The sequence below is a fragment of the Sander lucioperca genome, chromosome 17 (assembly GCF_008315115.2).
Source record: "Sander lucioperca isolate FBNREF2018 chromosome 17, SLUC_FBN_1.2, whole genome shotgun sequence".
In the NCBI taxonomy this organism is placed as follows: Eukaryota; Metazoa; Chordata; class Actinopteri; order Perciformes; family Percidae; genus Sander; species Sander lucioperca.
Genome location: NC_050189.1, coordinates 14,385,640 through 14,405,793, shown reverse-complemented (window position 1 = coordinate 14,405,793; position 20,154 = coordinate 14,385,640). Strand labels below are relative to the sequence as shown.

The window sequence follows — 20,154 nt, the reverse complement described above, 5'->3', positions numbered from 1 at the left end:
AGGTGAACATCAACTGCTTTGGAGAGCAACTGCCAATTTAAATTTGGAAAGAGAAAACAAGAGATTTAATACTTTATTTTATATTTTTGAGATGTTCCTGGAGCTGTATCAACCCTTTTTGCAATTAGTTTTTTTTTTTCAGCTATGAGTAGCTCGTCTATCAATTTTGTGTTTTACATTGTGGGACATTAGTGTCCATCAAAAGCACAATCAAAAATGAAGTTGAGATGTACTAAAAAAAAATCAGTTTGAAGTAGTATATACTGTAAAATAGAACACAGCTTCTTTCTCTTTCTTGAGGCGTCAGTATGCGTCAAATGAAGTCCTCATCTGGTGAACTTTAGCTCTGCGGCAAACAACGCGCTCCCTTCAAGTAATTGAGACTGACCGATGGCAGATTTGGGAAGGTTGTGTCTGACAATTTTTTCTAACTTTCTAAGATCTACAATTTCACAGTCGTGCTCACTAGGCCAATGGGTGTGCAAAGGTGGTGAAGTATTCAGAAGTTGATCTTCGATCTCAACATCTCTTTTTTTCAATCTTCATATGGAGCTAGAACAGTGACAGTAACCTGTGGTATTGAAAACAAAAATTGGCATTGAAACAACAAATATTGGCACTGAAAAATGTTGAACTGAAATATAAAACACAAACATCAAAAAGTTATAATCTCACAATGCTGTTATTTTATTTCACTTTGACATTTTTTTTTGCATTATGATAGGTTTTTCAATGTCAATCTACATTTTTTCTTGATGTCTGTCTTTTTTCATTGACAGTTTGTTTTTTACGCTGTCAGAATTTTTACAATGTCACTAGTTTTCAGTTTCAACTTTCTGTCACTGTTTTGGCGTAGAGGGGAGGGACAAAGAGGGCGTGGTTTACGGGTAATTTGCATAGGCTACTGGCGAGAGACCGCCATTGACATATATAAAATGGACCAACAGATCCCGTTGCTCTGGACGGAGACCAGTGAAGGCCATTAGAAGCACTTTTCCGGTGATGGCTGAGCGTTACTGCGCAGCCTCCAACTGAGCTCGAAGACGTAAATGTGACGTGAGCAACGTGTCTGAAAGTTGGAAGTCTTCTGGTAGCTGTGCCAAGAGAAATCTCAATCATTCCCAATCTTGCAGAGACGGAGAGCGTAGGTATATGTAAGGAGATAACATAGGCACAGGCTAATTATTGCTAACTAAAATGCTAGTCAACATTAGTAATTACACTTAAACAGCTAATGTGAGACGAAACTGCCTGCGCGCTTCTCCTGTACTATATGGTAATTTCTCTACTGTGCGACAGTAAGTCGTGTGGTTATGACACAATCGTTAGCCTATTTTTACAAAAGCGTCTGCTACGGAGCCATAACGTGAGGTACAAGGTAATGGAGCCTTTTATACATTGTCGTGTTTCTTTAGAAATAAACAATGGACAAATAAAGTCTTTAAACGCATCAGATGTTATTCACTGTCAAAGTCGCGCCCAAATGAATGGCAGTCAATGGAATGCTAACGGGAGGTGATGGCTTGGTAGCATTAAAAAGGACAGGCTTACCCCCTTGGAGACCGCACCTTCACAGGAATCCTCACAGATGTGTTATTACCCATATCTGCAATGGCTTACACAAGTTCACCTGGATCCTCCAAATCTCAAGTAAGTCTGTTTATCTCTGCCATTTTTTTCCACATAGAAGTGGGCTGGTTCAGTGTTAACTTTTAATGTAGGCCTAAGCTGTGCTGTTTTGGCAGAGGTTAGCACACGTCAGCTAACTTGTGGCTAATTGTAGCTAAGTCTCCCGCCGGGGATGTCAATCTATCTTCTATAATCTAGTATTTATAGTTACAGTAATTCCTGTCCTTAAGGAGTCCTAATGCCAGTGTTATTGCTGGTGCACAACAAGGCTTGACTTGCTTGCGTCTCTCATTTGCTCCGTCAGGGATGTTTCTAGGCAAATCATACACTCAACACGTTCACTGACATCTCCTAAAACTGGGAAAACACAGTTACTGACAAACTGCCTTAGCTGAAAATGACAGTTAACAATATTTTTTAACTGTTTAACTGATAGTGTTAATCGGTCAAAAATAGTATTGGTTAATGGTTTACTTGGACATCAATGTATAAACTTGCCTGTAAACAAAAACAAGTATTTCTGTAGTATTTCTGGATTAAAGGCATAACTTTTACATTTCTCATCCGATTTCACTAAATTGTGTATAATTACAGTCATCTTCGACTGGGAGGCAATTTATGGAGAGACTGCTGAGAAGGCTTCATGAATTTCTGCAACGTCAGCCTGTGAATTTTGACTATTTACACTTTCACAGTGTTTTACACTTACACTGTTTTAAGTCATGAAATGGGACTTGTACCCTTTTGCACAGGCCAGTAGACATTAACCCTCATATGCATTATCATTGTATTTACTGTAATTTGTTATGCAATATAGAGTCAAATTCTTACTTGAATATATGTATTTGTTATTCATTGAAACGGTACAGCTTTAACTGTTTTGCTGGAGTCCATGTACTGTAAATGCATATAATTTCAAAAACTGTTTAGGATTAAAATCAGTATTACATATAAAGTGGTATTTGTCATGTTAAAATAACAAAATTATTTTCCTGTGTTATCCTGCCATTGTGTATGTGTGAAGCATCACATAGTTAAGTGCAGTCTTGTAAAGCTATCCGCTATTGTCCTCGGAGGGAGTCATACGGTTAATGGCTGCCCTCAGTTCCGCCATAGTCTGTGGCCCCAGAGGGCATTGGATGGGTGGTAAAATTACTCCACTGGCAGACTCTTCTGTCTCTATGTCATGGTCCCCCTCCAAGAAAAATCTTGTATATCCTGTAATTGACAAGTAATGTTAAAAGACTCTGCAGTTGCTTTTAGAATACTTCACAAAACAATTACACTTTTTTTTTGTGCACTTTAGGTGTGCATTTAATTTACATAATAAATATCCAAAACAAAATTAAAAAAGGTTTAATTGAACATGTTTAAGCTGCACAGGGTCCTGGAGAAGTCTGGGAAAGTGTCAAGGTCCCACTGGAGACGTGGTACAAATATATATAGTGGGTATACAAAATAAATGCAGACTGATGGAGGGATCTAGCAAGCAATCCTCTTAAAGACTGACACATCATGGCACAAGCGCTCCACCCTACAAGATAAATACCAAAACTCAATCAGTGCACTATTAATATCACTTTAAACCCCAAGTGGGCTAGCTGATGTGGTATTAGCTAGCGTTAGCACTCGTTCAGCTAACCTCTGCCAAAACAGCACAGCTTACATTAAAAGTTAACACTAAACCAGCCCGCTTCTATGTGAATTTTTTTTTTAAATAGATAAAACAGACTATGGAGGTTCCAGGTGAACTTGTGGAAGCCATTGCAGATATGCGGTTCTAACACATCTGTGAGGATTCCTGTGGAGGTGCGGTCTCTTGCCAGTATGCAAATTACCCATAAACCTATCATAATACAAAATAAATGTCAAAGTGAAATAAAATAATAGCATCGTGAAAACTTTTTCATGTTTGTGTTTTATATTTCAGTTCAACATTTTTCAGTGCCAATATTTGTTGTTTCAATGCCAATTTTTATTTTCAATACCGCAGGTTACTGTCACTGTTCTAGCTCCATATATTCACACTTCTGACACTTTTTGTGTGTGTAACTGGATGCAACAAAGGAAAGCCTTTGAAGAGAGGCTGTCCAGCGTGCGTTGTTTTATCTTATATTCAGTACCTTTGGACTAGGGCTGGGCGATACGGAGAAAATCAAATATCACAATATTTTTGACCAAATACCTCGATATCGATACCGCAACGATGTTGTAGTGTTGACTATTGGTGCTTTCACAAAATATTTACTTAATGAGATTTTTGATAAATAATCATCCGTAATGTGGATATAATGACTAAGTGGGTAAAGGCAAATAATAGAACACTTACAACAGTCTGGTAAGTTCAGAAAATGACATCACTTTACTGTAATGCAGCCTTTAAAACCAGGAAAAGACAACACTTATGCCATATTACGATATTACGATATCCAAAATCTAAGACGATATCTAGTCTCATATCACGATATCGATATAATATCGATATATTGCCCAGCTCTACTTTGGACACATTGTAAAACCTAGTGTGTTTGAAGCATACTGAAGCCTTTTCTGTCCCTCCTTCTTTTTTCGAATCATCAACATAGCCATGCACATATGGGAAAAACCTCCAGTTTCCAATGTGATAGACCATGTGAAAATCCAATTAAACAGGACAAATCTACCATGAAAGCCACGCTGTTATTAAACACTGTGTCACGTCTATTATTTACGGCAGAATTAAGTCCAAAGAATGCTAGATCGTGTGCCACGGGAAAACCTCCGAAAAAGCCACCAATGTTTTAGGAATAATAGTCTGTCCAAAAACAGTGGGCATGCTGTAGAGATTTGCCAGAAATGTGGAGGCACAGTGCTGCATCGGAGACCAGGAGTGATGCCAGAATATAACCCAATTTTCTTTTGCTGGTACATGAGCTAAATTGCTCGCAGAAAACACCAATTGACGTGATTAACTGTGAAAGAGTAAGAATGGTACTCTGTGACAGCGGATAATGAAGCTCAGAGTTCAGCTTGTGTGCTACCAAACTTTTGTTTTGATTAAACAAAATTCATCTGGTTTCCATTTAAAATGACTGGGTATTTCTTCTCTCTTTCAAGTAAAGAGAGAGTGCCCCAACTGGAAACAAAAGAGGGGGGAAGGCCAATGTGGTTTTGACATGGCCAGTGTGTGTGTTTTTGTGAGGGGAATAAAGAGTGGGTTAATTCATCTGATTCCTTCCTGCCACTATGGCAGAGGCTGTATGTATTGGCGGGCGTATTGCCATGGCAACAGCTGCGGAGTAAGGAAATCTTTCTTTCCTTCTTCTCACCCTCCTCTTCTCTCTTTCTGTCCAGTACCTTGTCAAATTTCTGCCTCTCTCTCTCTCTCTCTCTCTCTCTCTCTCCCTCCCTCCCTCCCTCTCTTCCCCTCTCTCCGACTTGTACAGACATGGTTTGCAGAGTTTTGGGTGGAGAATGTTCAGGTATGCGTTCACACACACACACACATAATCTGTCTGTGTGCTGCTGGCGTAGCAGACTAGGGAACAATGAGTCTCAAAAAGAGACTTTCCTTCAAGAGGACCTGGAACTTCAACACTGTAAGTAAACTGTGGTTTGCCGAGCGAGCCTCCTATTCCTCCTCTGTATGAAGCGGGGAGACTCCTTTCGTTCAGTCAGCTGCTTTTCTCATTAATCTCCCTCTTTGTCGCTTGTCTCTCTCTCACTCAGAACAGCTGTTTGAAGCGGCGGGGACTCTTGGGTGTTTGTTTGCGGGGTGCTAGAATCAGCTTTGACTTGTGTAAAAGTTTAGAAGTTTTTTTTTTTATTTAACTGTGGGGAAGTGTTGAGCAGAATACATCTCAACCCAGTTTTTGAGGGCAGGAACATGCCTAAACAAGCCCAAAAGATAAAAGAAATCACTTCTTAAAAGATCAGAAATACTCTGTGAGAGGTGTTAATGGGTGGTATTGACATTTGTGTGAGTATGGCTTATCCTTCAACTGATTTAACCGGTCAAAGTGTATTTTTGTCGTGGTGACTCACCTCAGATCACACATAAACCTGTCTTGGTGGGATCATCTACGTTCCTTCAGTATGTGTGGTGTCTCGGGATGCCAGACTGTATGGCGTGCCATAGTAAAGCTGGGAGAGCGTTTTCCAACTGGAGCCAAATCCTGCTCTGTTTGAAGCCAGGCTACTCGCTGTGACTTGAATTGGGATTTTGTCCATTTGCTTGATAACAACCTAACGTGGACAGCTTTCAGAGGGATTCCAGCTGGGAAATGGGATCTCTCCTTATATGAAAAGGATCAAAGAGTTGCTGGAGTACCGCAGAGCCACCCATGGTGGACCAGCTCGTCACCAGAGGTGTCCATACAGGAAGGGAGTGTGTTGACAAGAGGTAATGGTGTTCCTGGCTCATCACTTCTTGTAGGGGACTTGTGGGCAAGGAAGTAATAACAAGTGGTGTGTGTGGTCTAACCCCTGCAGCCTCATACAAACAAACATACACACACCACCCTCTGCATATTTGTCAGCCCTACCTGGTCAACTTTTACAAGTGTGACGTGTGACCGTGATGTCGTTTTTACTTGAAAGTCCTTGATTAGTTGATCAACAAATTATTGCCGACAATAATTTTGATAATGCATTTATGATTAAGGTCGTCCATGCAAAAAAACACAAATATTTGTTGTTTCCAGCTTCTCAAATGTGGAGATTTGCTATTTTTCTCAGTTTTATATAATTGTAAACTGAGTTTGGGTTTGGACAAAACAAGCCATTTTGAACAGGTTACATTAGACTCAATAAACTTGTTATTTTATTGCCCAAAAATAATCTATTATTTGAAAAAAATAATAAGTATAATAAGAATTTGAAGTAAATCTAATAAATGATGTGTTGCAGCTGGTCACACTAGCAGCAAGATTTTGCATTCGTTTAGACGCTTCAGCCTGCTTACGCAACTTTGTCATCAATATCATATTTGTCATCAACATAATTGTCCTCTGACACGAGCATGCTTTAAAAGATGATACGGTATATTACATCAACTGTGTGTCAAGAGATTCATTATGATTTATTGTAACTCTCCCACTCGTATCACATGTCTGGGAATAAGAGGAAGTTCAACTTAAAAGAAGTGGATGTCATCATATTTGTCACCTTCAGAAGAAAAATCTCTCTATGTATATGTTTTAAAAGTAGTGTTGACTCTCAAAGAACGGATAGTAGTGAATACACCAATTCACAGTTTTAAAGTTTCAGCCTGGAGACCTCGTGTTTGTCCAAAACCGAAGTTTACGTCACATTGTCTGATGTCTGTCTCGTTCTTTAAAATGAGCCGCACTCTATATATTTAAGGTCTGAGGTTGAGCTGTTTTTAGACCCAAAGGGACAGACAGATGGAGTGGGTGTTCTCTCTTTTCTCTCTCTTCTGTTTCAGCTTCGTGTTGGTCCTCATCCTACCCGCCCATGATTACTGTACACATGCTAGCCACCACAGAAGGGGTGGCTTTTGGGTGTTGACTATATGGGGTTGGACCCAGCAGCAGCAGAGTTGTAAAGAGACTGTGACAGACAATTAGTGGTTTAGTGGTCGATGTCTGATAGAGCTTTTACATGTGGTCACTCCCAAAATAGAACGAAGCGTCACGTCAGTGCACATGACCGCGGTTACATCCCCTGCCTTCAGACGATCACTTGCATAACAACAACAAAAACTAAAAAGAATGGGCCAGTCCTCAATATGTCTGAGCTTGTTCTATGGCTGATCGATCAAGCTGAAAACTACTAATTAAATCCACAGCCAATTTAGAAATGATATTGTGAATAAAATCAGACAGGAAAATCACTTATCCTGTCTCATCAGGGTGCATCATTTCTGTTTGTTTTCATTGTTCTCTAATATTGCAGCTTTATAGTCCAATATTATGCAATTTCACCAAAGTACAAACTATATGTACTGCTTAAACCAAGGCACCAGCCTGGTAATAAGAGCCTTGTTTAGACGTATTATCAGCCTTGGATATTCACACTTTGAAGTGGCAGCTCAGAAAACACTCTTCTGGAAATAGTCTCCCCTTTTCAGATGAATCCTCCAACGCACCGATTTTTCGAGTGTTCTTGGACCAATCCCTAAGATGCGCCTCTCATATCCTCCCCTGCATTTAAATATATTTGGGACAGCACCTTTACAGTTTGGGCTACTAATCTCTCTTTATTAGCCAAACCAAAATTATGCTAACCGGTTTTAGAGAAGCCCAATGCTGAGGCAGTGATTTCAGATAGAAGTATTGTCAAATGAATATTTGTTGATCTTTCATCAGACATGTGTGGTGTTTAATTTAGATTTAGTCCTTGGCTATAATTGCACACAATTATAGAAAGTTGTCGCCGTGAAATTTCCATGACCCACCAGGGGTGCTTTTGCTGTTTGCCTTTTATTCAGGGGCATCTACACATGCATACACCACTTGTTCCTTGAATTAGCAAGTGAAAAGAGGACCATTATGGCCAGTGATGGCTTCTCAAGTAGCCCTGCATTGATGAGCTCTGATCTTTGTGTATGCAGGAATGTGTGTGTGTGTGTGTGTGTGTGTGTGTGTGTGTGTGTGTGTGTGTGTGTGTGTGTGTGTGTGAGTGTGTGTGAGTGTGTGTGAGTGTGTGTGAGTGAGATGAAGGGTGAAGGGTGAAGGGTGGGTCCTGGTGTGGAGGTGTGAACAGCTGTATGCGGTAGAGGCCTGGGGTCCACCCACTTAAAAATTAATGGTCTTGTGTAAGGACCCAAGATCCAACCCTTTCCTAGTAGCACACACAAACACACACTCTCTCACACTTACAAATCACAAAGACACACACCTCAGAGCGACTGGTGGGATGCCTGAAGAGACACTGCTATCTTCAGTCTCTGGTCTCAGGCAGCACAGGAGGTCATGAGGGCAGCCTCTCACTCATGTCTCTCTTTGTTCTCTTTCAGTCTGCTGCTTCTTCAGATGGTGGTGAGTACAATTCCTTTATTGCTACTTTTAAACACTATTCTGTAAGAAAAATAAAACATCTGAACATTTTATATGAAATGTAGAAAATAATGTCAGCTATGTAAGTGAAACTCTGAATTAAATCACAAGAGTAACAAGAATCAAAGGCTTCTTCTTTATCATCACTTTTTACTAACCCAGTAACACTTTTTGATCTTGTCCAGCTTGCAGTGCTTTGTCCAGCTTAGTCAGTGTCTGCGCTTTTATTTCTCATTTTCTGCTCCACCCTTAACACAGAACTTTGTAGTTGCTCAATAAAATGGTCTAATAAAAACACTTAGCGAGGATGATGTAGTCACTGTAGGCAGCATGCCTCGTTAACAAAGGTTTGCTGAGTGTTTTGGGTTACAGTCAGGGCTAGCGTGGATGCTTTCTGGTCCTCCCTTTCATAGCAGTTTTCAATAACATTTGCTAACAGGCTGACCGAGGCTGCGGTGAGGAGTGCAGCTCCTTTCACTGTGGATGTGCATCAGACATACACAGCTGTTTGCTTTCTAAAGCCATCTCATTACCTGAACAGCACACATTGTGGTAAACACGTCTCCCAAAGCCTCTGTCCTAATGCATTAAACCAAGTACAAACAAATGGCTTGTCAGCAAACTTTAGAAAGGGACTTTTGATGGCACAGGGAAAAAAACAGCCATTTGGGCTTATTGTAAAAAAACAACAACCAATCCCTCAGTTTCTAATGTCCTTCTTAATAATGCCGTATGTCCTTCTTTTCGGCTGGATGTCCGTTACCTTCTGCTTTCTTTGTGTTGGAATTTTAAACTCCGGCCAATTTATGAGGACTATGGTTAACTGCTCCTCAGATCTCTGCAGGGTAAATCCAGACAGCTAGCTAGACCATCTGTCCAATCTGAGTTTTCTGTTGCACGACTAAAACAACTTTTGAACGTACATACGTTCCACCAAACAAGTTGCTTCCAGAGGCTTTTTGGCAGCCACACCATGACAATTGTGATTGGTTTAAAGACATGCCAGTAAATCAGAGCATGCTTCTCTCCCCTCCCAGAATGCTGTGTGGACTAGCCAGACCCTCCTTTGCAGCGCTGTGGAGGAGGGTCTGGCAATGCGAGACTACTCAGATTGTAATATTTAACGTAATACCTATGCAATTTTATTGACACATCTTCTCAGTCAGTTGGAATGATTTCTAATATACTAGGATGTACTGTATGTGTTATAAGGTCATGTAGAGGCCACCTTAGTAATAATCTGATAGACCTCCCTGTAAGGCTGTTTGTGACGTCATATACTATTTACAGGACTTTTATTTCACCACAGTTGAACTACACCTATTTGTAAATCCACCCTATTTCTGTGCAGGCGTATTGGTAAGATGAAGATATGCAGCACTGTACCTTACTTGACCAAGCTAACGTTTCTGTTCTCAACAGCAAAGATAAATTCTGTTAATACCAGTTGCCCACGCCACCCAGTTGACTCTCAGCAGAATGACCACAGCTATGTATCTGTAACAAATCTCACTGTGACCCTTTTGTTTTGACTGTGCGCTTCCTGCCTGCCCGGCCCACAGCTCTAAAGTGGCCATCTGCTGCCATGATAGCAGGTACTATGGGTGCCGAAGCCCCCACTCTAGTTGACTAGCAGCTCCCGGATCCTTACAGACTCTGTCTCTCTCTTTGTGTCTCTTTAATCAGCCATGTCTCCTGTCTTTCTTCTTCTTTTATTCTGCCCCTTCTCCTCGCTGCCCCCTCTTTGCTCCTCTCAGACCAACTGAGTGACATCTGCTGTCTTCGAATGTAAACAGATCTGTTAGCTTTGTGCTCCACGCTTTCCACGTAACACATTTGAACTTTGACATTACACTTATTGTGTCACATTAACTGGTGAGAGGTGTAGCAAAGGGTACAGCAAAAAGCCTTTAGCTTTCCTTTCAAATCTTGACCCTTGACCTTTACCTTCTTTATTTTCTGTTTGTATATTTATGTTTGGTGCAGATATAAGGCACCCATAGAAATAAAATGGATTCTGGAGACATTTTATTTCTAAGAGGGCACCTTTTGCCCTCCCCATTGTGCCATATAATTTCATGACACCTTATTCTCTCTTAACTCTAACAGGATCAAGACTTTCATTAAATTGCTCAAAATATATTTGTTTTTCTCGTTTTCCTGCAATTTCCAAAAGCCAAACATGTACTCTTGAGGAAATTTTGTTGAAAAGATTGTAGTGAGATTTTTAGGTGTAGTTGTTGACTTAGTTAAATTAGCACTAGACCCGAATCTGATGTTGTTCCTATGTTAAAAATGTGCTGTTTATTGTGCTTTCTGGTCTACACGTTTACCAAAAATCATAGACATGTCTACTTTTGTGAGGCCCTTTTCAGGATGTGTACCAATACAAGATATGTTTTCTTTATGGTTTCTTTAAGGATGTCTAGGAACATATTTATAAAAGCTCGGTTCTCCTCCATAAATTGAATTAAAGGACAATTCCGGCGCAAAACAAACCTAGGGATTAGTAAGCGATGTGTACCCACTCGATCGTTCTCTGGGACATGTTTTCATGCTAATCAAATGTGTTGGTAGCTTGACACAAGCTAGCACGGACCGCTGATTAGCTTACAACGCTAGTATTTGGGGCACAGGGAAAGTAAAAACAAATCGCTATTTATACCACTAAAAAGGCTCAAAATATCACCACTTATAAAGACAGTCGCGTTCTCGTATACAGGCGGCCGCCGTCTTGGGAACTTCTGTCTTTCTAAACTATCTTTTTAATAAACTGTCTGTACACTTACAAAGTTCTCAATGCTTCGGTTAACATTTAGGGACCCTCATTTTGCTACCGTTGAAGCGCGGTGATATTTTGAGCCTTTTTAGTGGTATAAAATAGAGATTTACTTTCCCTGTGCCCCAAATACTAGCATTGTAAGCTAATCGGTGGTCCACGCTAGCTTGTTTCAAGCTACAATCGCATTCGATTAGCATGAAAACATGTCCCAGAGAACGATCGAGTGGGTACACATATCTGTTAACCTCTAGGTTCATTTTGCACCGGAATTGTCCTTTAACTCTCAAAAAGGTAAAATTGTCATGAGGAAGAAAAGCACACAAAAATGCTCAAATCTGCAGGAATATTTGGAAGGTTGAAAGGGCACATGGGAGAATGGCTCTAACATTCCCTCTGGCTGGAATTACCCTTTAACATTAGAGCCTTCTAACCCCTTGCATTTTGCTCTCTCCATCATGCAGACTATAGTGGAGTCCAGTTGCAGGGATGCTGCAGCCAGAGCAGCCTGAACAGTAATGGCAGTCTTCCAGGAGCAGGCAGCCTGCGAGGGGTTTCGGAGCAGCGCGTGGCCAGCTGGGCCGCCTGCTTTGAACGCCTCCTCCAGGATCCAGTGGGCGTGCGCTATTTCTCGGTAAGAAAATGAAAAAGTTTCTCAGGTTGATTGAATGCAGTCAGACTTAACCAAAAGTGTTGTGAAAAACAGCTGACATGGAGCGTCTTGGTCCTTCAGATTTAAAAGTAGAACAAAGTGGGTGAGCAGTACGGTTGTGTGTTGTTTAGATTTAATCGATTCTGCTTATTAATTCTGTTTTTTTTTCATGGCATTTGAGAAGGAAAGAAAAGAAAAATATATCAGAAGTGATAAAGAAAAGTATTCTTTTTAGTTTAACGCTTGTTTGCTGATCATCGACCATTATGACATGAAAAACTCATGCATTCTTGTACAGTGCTTTTTCATGTTAGACCACCTTCCTTTGGGCATTCAATTATTATCAATTATTATTCATTAAATTCTTTTGTTTCACTGCTTTTTTTTGTAAATCTTGACCCATGTGTTACCACTATATGGCTCGAATCACATTAAATCCAGATTATACGACCGAATTGAAAAGCACATTTCTTAACAAATCCTAGCTTTATATAGATTCGGGAATAGGTTCAAGTTCAGAACCAGTTCTCAAAACTGAATACAGGCACCTCATTTATGTTACCTCCCACATAAAAGATGTGTCTTTGAATTTAGCCCACGACACTTTCAGAAGGCTCAACATGAAGTTCTGGCGTACCACAACCCGCTCGCTCCTCACCTTCCATCACTGATCAGAGCTGCGCTGTGCGCCTACACTGTCCTGCGCCCACACTTACACCAATCTTGTTCACACCATTACACCCAATAATTTATTTTCTCACTACTGGTCTCAACAACAGTAGCACTGGAAAGAAAGAGTTTGAGATCATATAGAAACTCTTGTACTGTGTGACTCCACAGGAATTCCTCAAGAAAGAATTCAGTGAGGAGAATATCTTGTTCTGGCAGGCCTGTGAATACTTCAGTCATGTCCCTGCAACTGATAAAAAGCAGGTAAGTCCAAAGTATGAAGCACATCCCATTGCTGAAAACATATACACTGATTGGAATGGTTCCAAACCCATTTGTTTTATATCCACTTAAAATGAAAGAAACTCTATGTGTGACCTCTCCTCACAGAAATTATATAATTTGAATATTTTTAGAGGCTTGAATGGATTAAGAAAAAAAAAAATAATTTGTGAAAATACTACAAATAAATAATTTGTGAAAATAATAAAGTTTTGGGATTCTCTGTTCTCTTATTAATCAGTTCTGACCCCTCATATTTAACTTGAGACCCCTTTGTGGGTCCTGACCTTCAGGTTTGGAACCACTATTAGGGTCAATCCACATTAAATGACATTTTGATTGCTTATATAATTTTGTGCAAAACACATTAATAAAATAGTATATGAGAAGACATGTAGCAACATCATTATCTCGAGTTGTTCTTGAACAGGGTTTCCGCGGGGTCTTGAAAAGTCTTAAAAAGTCTAAAATTTCAAAAATTTTAGGCCTTAAAAAGTCTTAAATTAAATTGTACTTTAGGTCTTAAATAATTTTAAACTGGTCATAATTTTCCTATGTCCATGCAACACTACCTCATTATGCTCATTTTTTAAAAATTATGTAGTGTTGTAGTTCGTTCTTTCGCTAGTCCAAATATAATTTCACTGTATTACAACTACAAATGAGACCAACATGTAACTTATATTGCAGCCAATCAGCTTTCGTGTTATTGGTGCAAGTCTCTTTCGGATTGTACCACAGACATAAAACAAATATTATTCTTCAGCTATGGGGAAGTGCAAACTTCCATAATGGTCTTAAAAAGATCTTAAAAAGTCATAAGTTTGACTTGGTGAAATCTGCAGAAACTCTTATGAAATTGTGCATCATCAAACCCCTCTTCTCCTGCAGCTGTCCCAGAGAGCTGGAGAGATCTACAACAGCTTCCTGTCCAGCAAGGCTACCATGCCGGTCAACATCGACAGCCAAGCCCAACTGGCTGACGACGTCCTCACCTCCCCACGGCCCGACATGTTCAAGACGCAGCAGCTCCAGGTACCAACAAGGCAGTAGTAGTACTGGGCTCATCCTATTGGTTGGTACAGGGTTTCCACGGGGTCTTAAAACATCTTAAATTTTGAAATCAAAATTTTAGGCCTTAAAAAGTCTTAAATTCGCTAAAGTATTGTGTTCTAGGTCTTAAATAATTTTAAACAGGCCTTCATTTTGCTACGTCCATGTAACGCTACCTCTAATGCTCATTGAAATGCTCCCGCAGCAAAATGGAATAGAATGTTTTTTTTTATTCTGTAGTATTGTAGTTCTTTCTTTCGCTAATCCAAATATAATTTACTATATTATGACTACAAATAAATGAGCGGAGGTGCTCTGCGTCCTCCACACGCTGACTAGACACCAGTCCTATAATGAGACGATGTTACCAGACTCTGACATCTGACTTTTTTTTTGGATTGTTTTGAAGTTGTGACATAGGTCTTAAATTTCATTCATTATGGTCTTAAAAAGGTCTCAAAAGGTCTTAAATTTGACTTGGTGAAAGCTGCAGAAACCCTGTGCTAAATAACATGTTGCTTCCACAATTATTTAAATAGTTCATGTCTTTGGTTAATTTAGACTTTCTCATATTTAAATGATTCAGTTGTAACGTTTCAACACTGAAGATCAAGACATTTTTCCTGACACTAGGGGGTTTTGTTCTCATCTAGTCACTTTGCACAAGCATATTGGGTTTTTTCGGTGGCCATCTGGGTTTGTTTACGAAAGGGCTTTGAGCCTTTACCAGAGAGATAAACACAAACTGGCATACACCCACAGAGAATGTAGCGCATACTGCACACACAGACACATAGACATGCAGTTAGAGATCTGTATATTTTCAGCCTGCACACGAGCATGATAAAATGGTAACCGTAAAGACACCTGTCATAACATCAGCTGTAACCATATGTTAACACTGGTAGTTTCTTCTGTCTTGTTTCTGTCTATGTTTCATTTTCTCTTCCTCACTCCCTTATTTTTGAACATAACTGCTGTTTTGTGTATCTCACCTTGTCCTCTCCCATCACTTTCACTGTTATTTAAAAAATAATTTTAATTTGACTTACACCACTCTTTTACTTCACATCTACAGATCTTCAACCTGATGAAGTTTGACAGTTATTCGCGATTCCTCAAGTCCTCCCTTTACCAAGAGTGCATGCGTGCTGAGGTGGATGGCCGGCCCCTGCCGGACCCCTACCAGATTCCCTGCAGCCCCGCGCCCTCGAAACACAGTGCCAGCTCGGACCGCTCTACCCTCTCCACTCCCAAAAAGGTGCCACTATTTCTTTTTGACTGTATCACAGCAGCTGGTCATGGAAATAAAACAGTGTTGACACAGTGCTCATCCGTCGTGTACGGCAGGTAAAATCTTAGTTTTTTTTGTTCTCCATCAACAGGAGGCCAGAAAGCAGAAGTCCGGGAGGTCACTGAATGAAGAGAACAAGGATGAGAGCGCTGACAAGAAACGCAGCATCTTCTTTTCGTGGTCCCGCAACAGGAGCTTTGGGAAGGGCCCAAAGAAGAAGGACATTGGAGACATTAACCTCGGTAAGAAATTGATTAACAAGCCCGTTGCCTTCTGGCTACAGAGATCCTCCACAGTTTAAAACTTTTGCAACAAAAGCGTCCAAAGTACTGATGTGTCCTTGAACAAGACACCAATTCACTGCCAGCTCCAGGGTTACCATGAGCTATATGCGGGGGTGGCATGTAGAAACCCAGCTGCCCCGCAGTCATCCAAGTATTATACACACACACACACACACACACACACACACACACACACACACACACAGTGCACTGGTACACTAGCAAAAACATACTTGTTGCAACCCTGGCATTTTGACACATCAAAGCGAGTTATCCACAAAGGGCCAAAGTTTTAAAGGTGGTAAAATACAAAAATGATGTTGATATGATGATGATGTAAAACTTTTGTTATGGATTTTGATTATTATAATATCAAATTACTGTATAAAGTTTCTTATTTAAAGGCTGTGGTTGACTAAAATGTCTTTTTCTAATTTTTTTTTTTTTAGACTTTCAAGCTTTCTGAAATACACAAGTAATGAATTCCTCATTTTTTGGTTTGTAAATATCCTCTGAAAGCACAAGTAGTCATACAAGTATACACAATATTGCAGATAGCACAATTGTCGGTCAAAACATCGGAATAGCTATCGTCTAAATTATCTCTATTTCAATCATGTGAACTTCCTTTCTTGCATTTCACACCGGTGCTTTAACATAAATGTCTAACATAAAACCCCTTTTTGTCTACTCATACGCTTCTTTGATGAGTCATGACAAACACCTTTTTTTGCCTGCCAATATGTTGTGGTGTCGAACTATGATCACAAATCAAAAACGCTGTTTTTAGTCTTGCTATAGCTTGACGCCATCTTGGTGTTACTTATTGTAAGTGTCATTTAATGCAAGTAGTGCGCAAATGTCTCTTATCTGCATGAATTCATCATCCTCTGGGCTGTTTTGTGCAGACTACTGGGGCAGTAATGGGCGGAGGGAGTCCCAGGGCTCCTTGTCGTCCGGTACCAGTCTGGAGATGGCCACTTCCTGCTCTGCTGGCAAGATTGAGGTAAGATTTGTCTGGACAGATCCCAATGGCAACACAGAGCCCAGTGTCTGGTGAAGCCATCATAATAGGCCTAAATTATTATTATTTTTATTTGTCAGCCCACTCGTTGTTTATGTATGGCATAAATCAGAGAGTAAAGAAAAACTAACTACAAATACAACTGAATCTGTTTATTAACACTGGAAAGCCATAAACCAGTCCTTGTTAAAGTAAGCCTTTTACTCTTTTTTTTTCTCTCCAATCATTTATCCTTAGTCTGATAACCGTCACTCAGTATGGGAGCGTTCCCCTAAACATTGCACCGTGATGCTGTCCAACGGTTCCTGCTCTTCTGTCAGTCTTCGGCCCGGTGCCTCCATAAGAGAAGTCCTCCACGATCTCTGTCAGAGCATTAGCGTCAACATGGCTGCTGTTGACCTCTTCCTGGTGGGAGGGGAGAAGGTAAAGGGAGGCAGATGCCGCTAACAAATGACAAATGCTAAAAATTGCTGCTAATAGATCAGAGAGCAGAATACTGCTGCAAGCACCTCTTGAATGAATTCAACCAAAGTGAATTGAAAAGATTACAGAGGAGTGAAGTGGACAATATGTCTTTTAGTTACTGTGTAAAGAGTTTACAGTATGGAGTGTTTTGGGCTTCATGTGTTGCTAATGTGTAGTTTCATTTTTCCTCCCAGCCTTTGGTGTTGGACCAAGACTGCATGACCCTCAGCTCACGAGACTTGAGAGTGGAGAAGCGGACCTTGTTTAGGTATTAATAATAAATCAAAGTTTGCTTGAATCTGTCAATTTCCTTTGAATATCACATTGTCTGTCTATGCTTTTATGTCTGTGCTGACATTTACTTGTGCTCTTTCTCTGCTCCTAGATTGGACCTGGTACCCATTAACCGCTCCGTGGGGCTTAAAGCTAAACCTACCAAACCAGTCACTGAGGTCCTGCGCCCCGTGGTGGCCAAATATGGCCTTCACCTCAGCGATCTTGTGGCCAAAGTAGTAAGTCGTCCCCGGTGGCTACAATGCCTTAATCTTTTTGAAGTTCCTGTGTGTCCAGGGAGCAGCCTGTGCAGTGTGTGACAGTGCCACAGGGTGGAGTATCATGGTTAGGGGAGGGAAGCGACCGCATCCTTTTCCATCTCTACATGGTGGTTAGCACTCTGACTCAGCCCAGCCTCTGAAGATGGAGCACCAGGGCTATAATTAAGAATGACGACACTCCTCAAACATGCCAACTCTTTACTCCTCCCCTTAACCCCTGCCAGATGATTTATTTTAGTCCCGTGGGTTTCCAGGCATTATAACTGTATTATACAGTAGACCCGGAGCCGAAAGATGGTTTATAAATCAAGCAAAGGCTCGTGAACTCAAATATCAGCCGTGTGCTCAATATGCTAAGAGAAATTGTAACATCTTTAGTAGGGGTGGGAAAAAAAATTGATTCTTAGATGCATCGCGATTCTCTCTAGAGCGATTCGATGCTCGATTCTGATAAGTTAATAATCGATTATATATATATATATATATATATATATATATATATATATATATATATATATATATATACATATAAACATTTTTAAATGTGTTGATTTGTATTTAAAAGTTACTGTTTCCAGACAAGTACAAATCAAAAATCAGAAAGCCTGAAAGAGGATGGAATGATGGACAACAACTTAGAGTTTAGGCAAGAGTGCAGAAAAAAAACACACATAAAAATGGCCAAAAGGAAAAAATAAATACATTTTGTATATATACACATGATCTAATAAGACATACATGAAATAAATAGGCAAAACACATATAGGCTGTTCATCTACTTTATCACATGACATCTGACCACCTCATGTTTCGTGTTCTAAGAAGCCAATGATCCACCTTTAAACATGACTGAGCCTCTGACATGGAAGATTACTGAGAGAGAAGGTGACTTTCACGAGCATGTTTAAGGCTTAAGCATGGAATGACTACAAAATAAAAACCTCAGTAGACAAAACATTTCATTAAAACTTGCGTGTGACAAATACTGTATATGTCAAAAATCTAAGATTTGTCTAGCTGCTTTGTCTGGGAAGCAAACTCAGATTTATATGGATATTTTTTTAAATCACGCATGGAAATTTACATTAAAAAGCTGTTCGATAATCGGTTTAGAATCGAATCGTTGGCCTCTGAATCGGAATCGGATCGTGAGGTGCGTCGATTCCCACCCCTAATCTTTAGACTTCTGCACAACCGGTGAAAATAAAAACGCGCTGACCATCAAATTGTGTTTTGTTTAAGAGCGGAGAAACTGAGCCTTTGGACCTGGGTGCTCCCATATCGAGTTTGGATGGCCTCCGAGTTGTTTTGGACCGAATCGACCCAGCTTCAGGAAAAGGTAAGACCATCAAATACACTGTAACCCAATATTAAATACTTAATTTTACAATGCGTTGTTTTTCCCACTGGAATCTGTAATCTGTTTGTGTACTGACTGGGTTGCCCTTTCTAAACCGGACGCCATAAATGTAACTGCCAATTGTAAATCATGTCCACCTCTGTTATTCCATTGATTAACATATTCAAGCTTTGAAGAACATGTCTCTTACGTCTAAAGTGTCCGCTCCTCTCTTCTTTGTCTCACTTTCTCCTCATCAATTTCTCAACCTGATGAATTTTTCATGTACATCTCTCTCTTTCAAGTAGACAAATCCAAGTCGTCCTCCCTAAAAAACCACCCTCCAACCAGGAGTTTTTCTGCTACAGTAAGTACTCACGACATCTTTGTTCTCCTACAACATGTTGCTTATAAAGTCCAGTGTGTGATGTTTTGTCCTTTTTCTATTGCTGCGCTGCTTCTGCAACATTCAGTATCATTTATTAGCGGCCCACATTCATATTTATTAACATTTACAATCTTTGACAAGCTTTAAATTGGTGGAGTTCCTGATTTGTTTGTATTCTTTTCCCTAACACTGCCTGTGGCTAACTTGCTTGCTCATATTTTCCATGCTTGAGTTATTGCACGTATGTAGGCAGATAGCACTTGGTCTAGATGCTAGCTAGCAAGGTCAGTTAAGATACAGAGCCAACAAATGAGACGAGGGTCTCAGTAAATCTGGACACTCTGCTCAGTAGGGTGCTTGACAGCTCATGCTTGGCCTCCCCCTTACGATCCCCCCCCCTCCCCTCCCCCCATCCCTCCATCCCCTAACAGAGTGCATTGTTATTGTTGCATCTGCAGGGAGATGAGAGGTCAACACCAAAGGACTTTTCTGTGAGAGCAAGTGGACCAGACACAGCACTCCCAGGGGAAAAGAGAAAACAGAAAAAGATTAATATAGATGAAGCTGAAGGTAAATCCCTCTTTTCCTTCTTTCTTTTTCTCTCTCTCTTTTTTGACTTATTGGTGGATGTCTTAGCTTTGCTTTGCCTCGGGACTAACTGTCAGCTGCTACGCTGCATGTTAAACCTTAACTAATGCTTTTCTTCTTCAAGGTGTTCATCAACTTGGAAAGTTTAATCGAGGG

The 20,154-nt window shown here is 40.3% G+C and overlaps 1 protein-coding gene across 4 annotated transcripts in view; it reads left to right on the top strand.

Annotated features, from left to right (window-relative positions):
- The window catches only part of LOC116049014 (regulator of G-protein signaling 12-like), a 44,894-nt gene that overhangs the window by 16,422 nt on the left and 8,318 nt on the right, over positions 1-20,154 (top strand). Inside the window, exons 4-17 of one of the 4 annotated variants that reach the window (XM_035993776.1) lie at positions 8,588-8,609; positions 10,190-10,222; positions 11,871-12,040; positions 12,899-12,991; positions 13,901-14,044; positions 15,141-15,323; positions 15,448-15,598; positions 16,549-16,646; positions 16,902-17,087; positions 17,324-17,397; positions 17,515-17,641; positions 18,926-19,022; positions 19,331-19,389; positions 19,869-19,980. In XM_035993776.1, coding sequence (XP_035849669.1) covers positions 8,588-8,609; positions 10,190-10,222; positions 11,871-12,040; positions 12,899-12,991; positions 13,901-14,044; positions 15,141-15,323; positions 15,448-15,598; positions 16,549-16,646; positions 16,902-17,087; positions 17,324-17,397; positions 17,515-17,641; positions 18,926-19,022; positions 19,331-19,389; positions 19,869-19,980 — 1,549 coding nt within the window. Of the gene's footprint in view, positions 1-8,587; positions 8,610-10,189; positions 10,223-11,870; positions 12,041-12,898; positions 12,992-13,900; positions 14,045-15,140; positions 15,324-15,447; positions 15,599-16,548; positions 16,647-16,901; positions 17,088-17,323; positions 17,398-17,514; positions 17,642-18,925; positions 19,023-19,327; positions 19,390-19,868; positions 19,981-20,154 lie in introns of all 4 variants that reach the window. The other 3 variants (XM_035993775.1, XM_035993777.1, XM_031298366.2) reach the window with 3 other exon arrangements.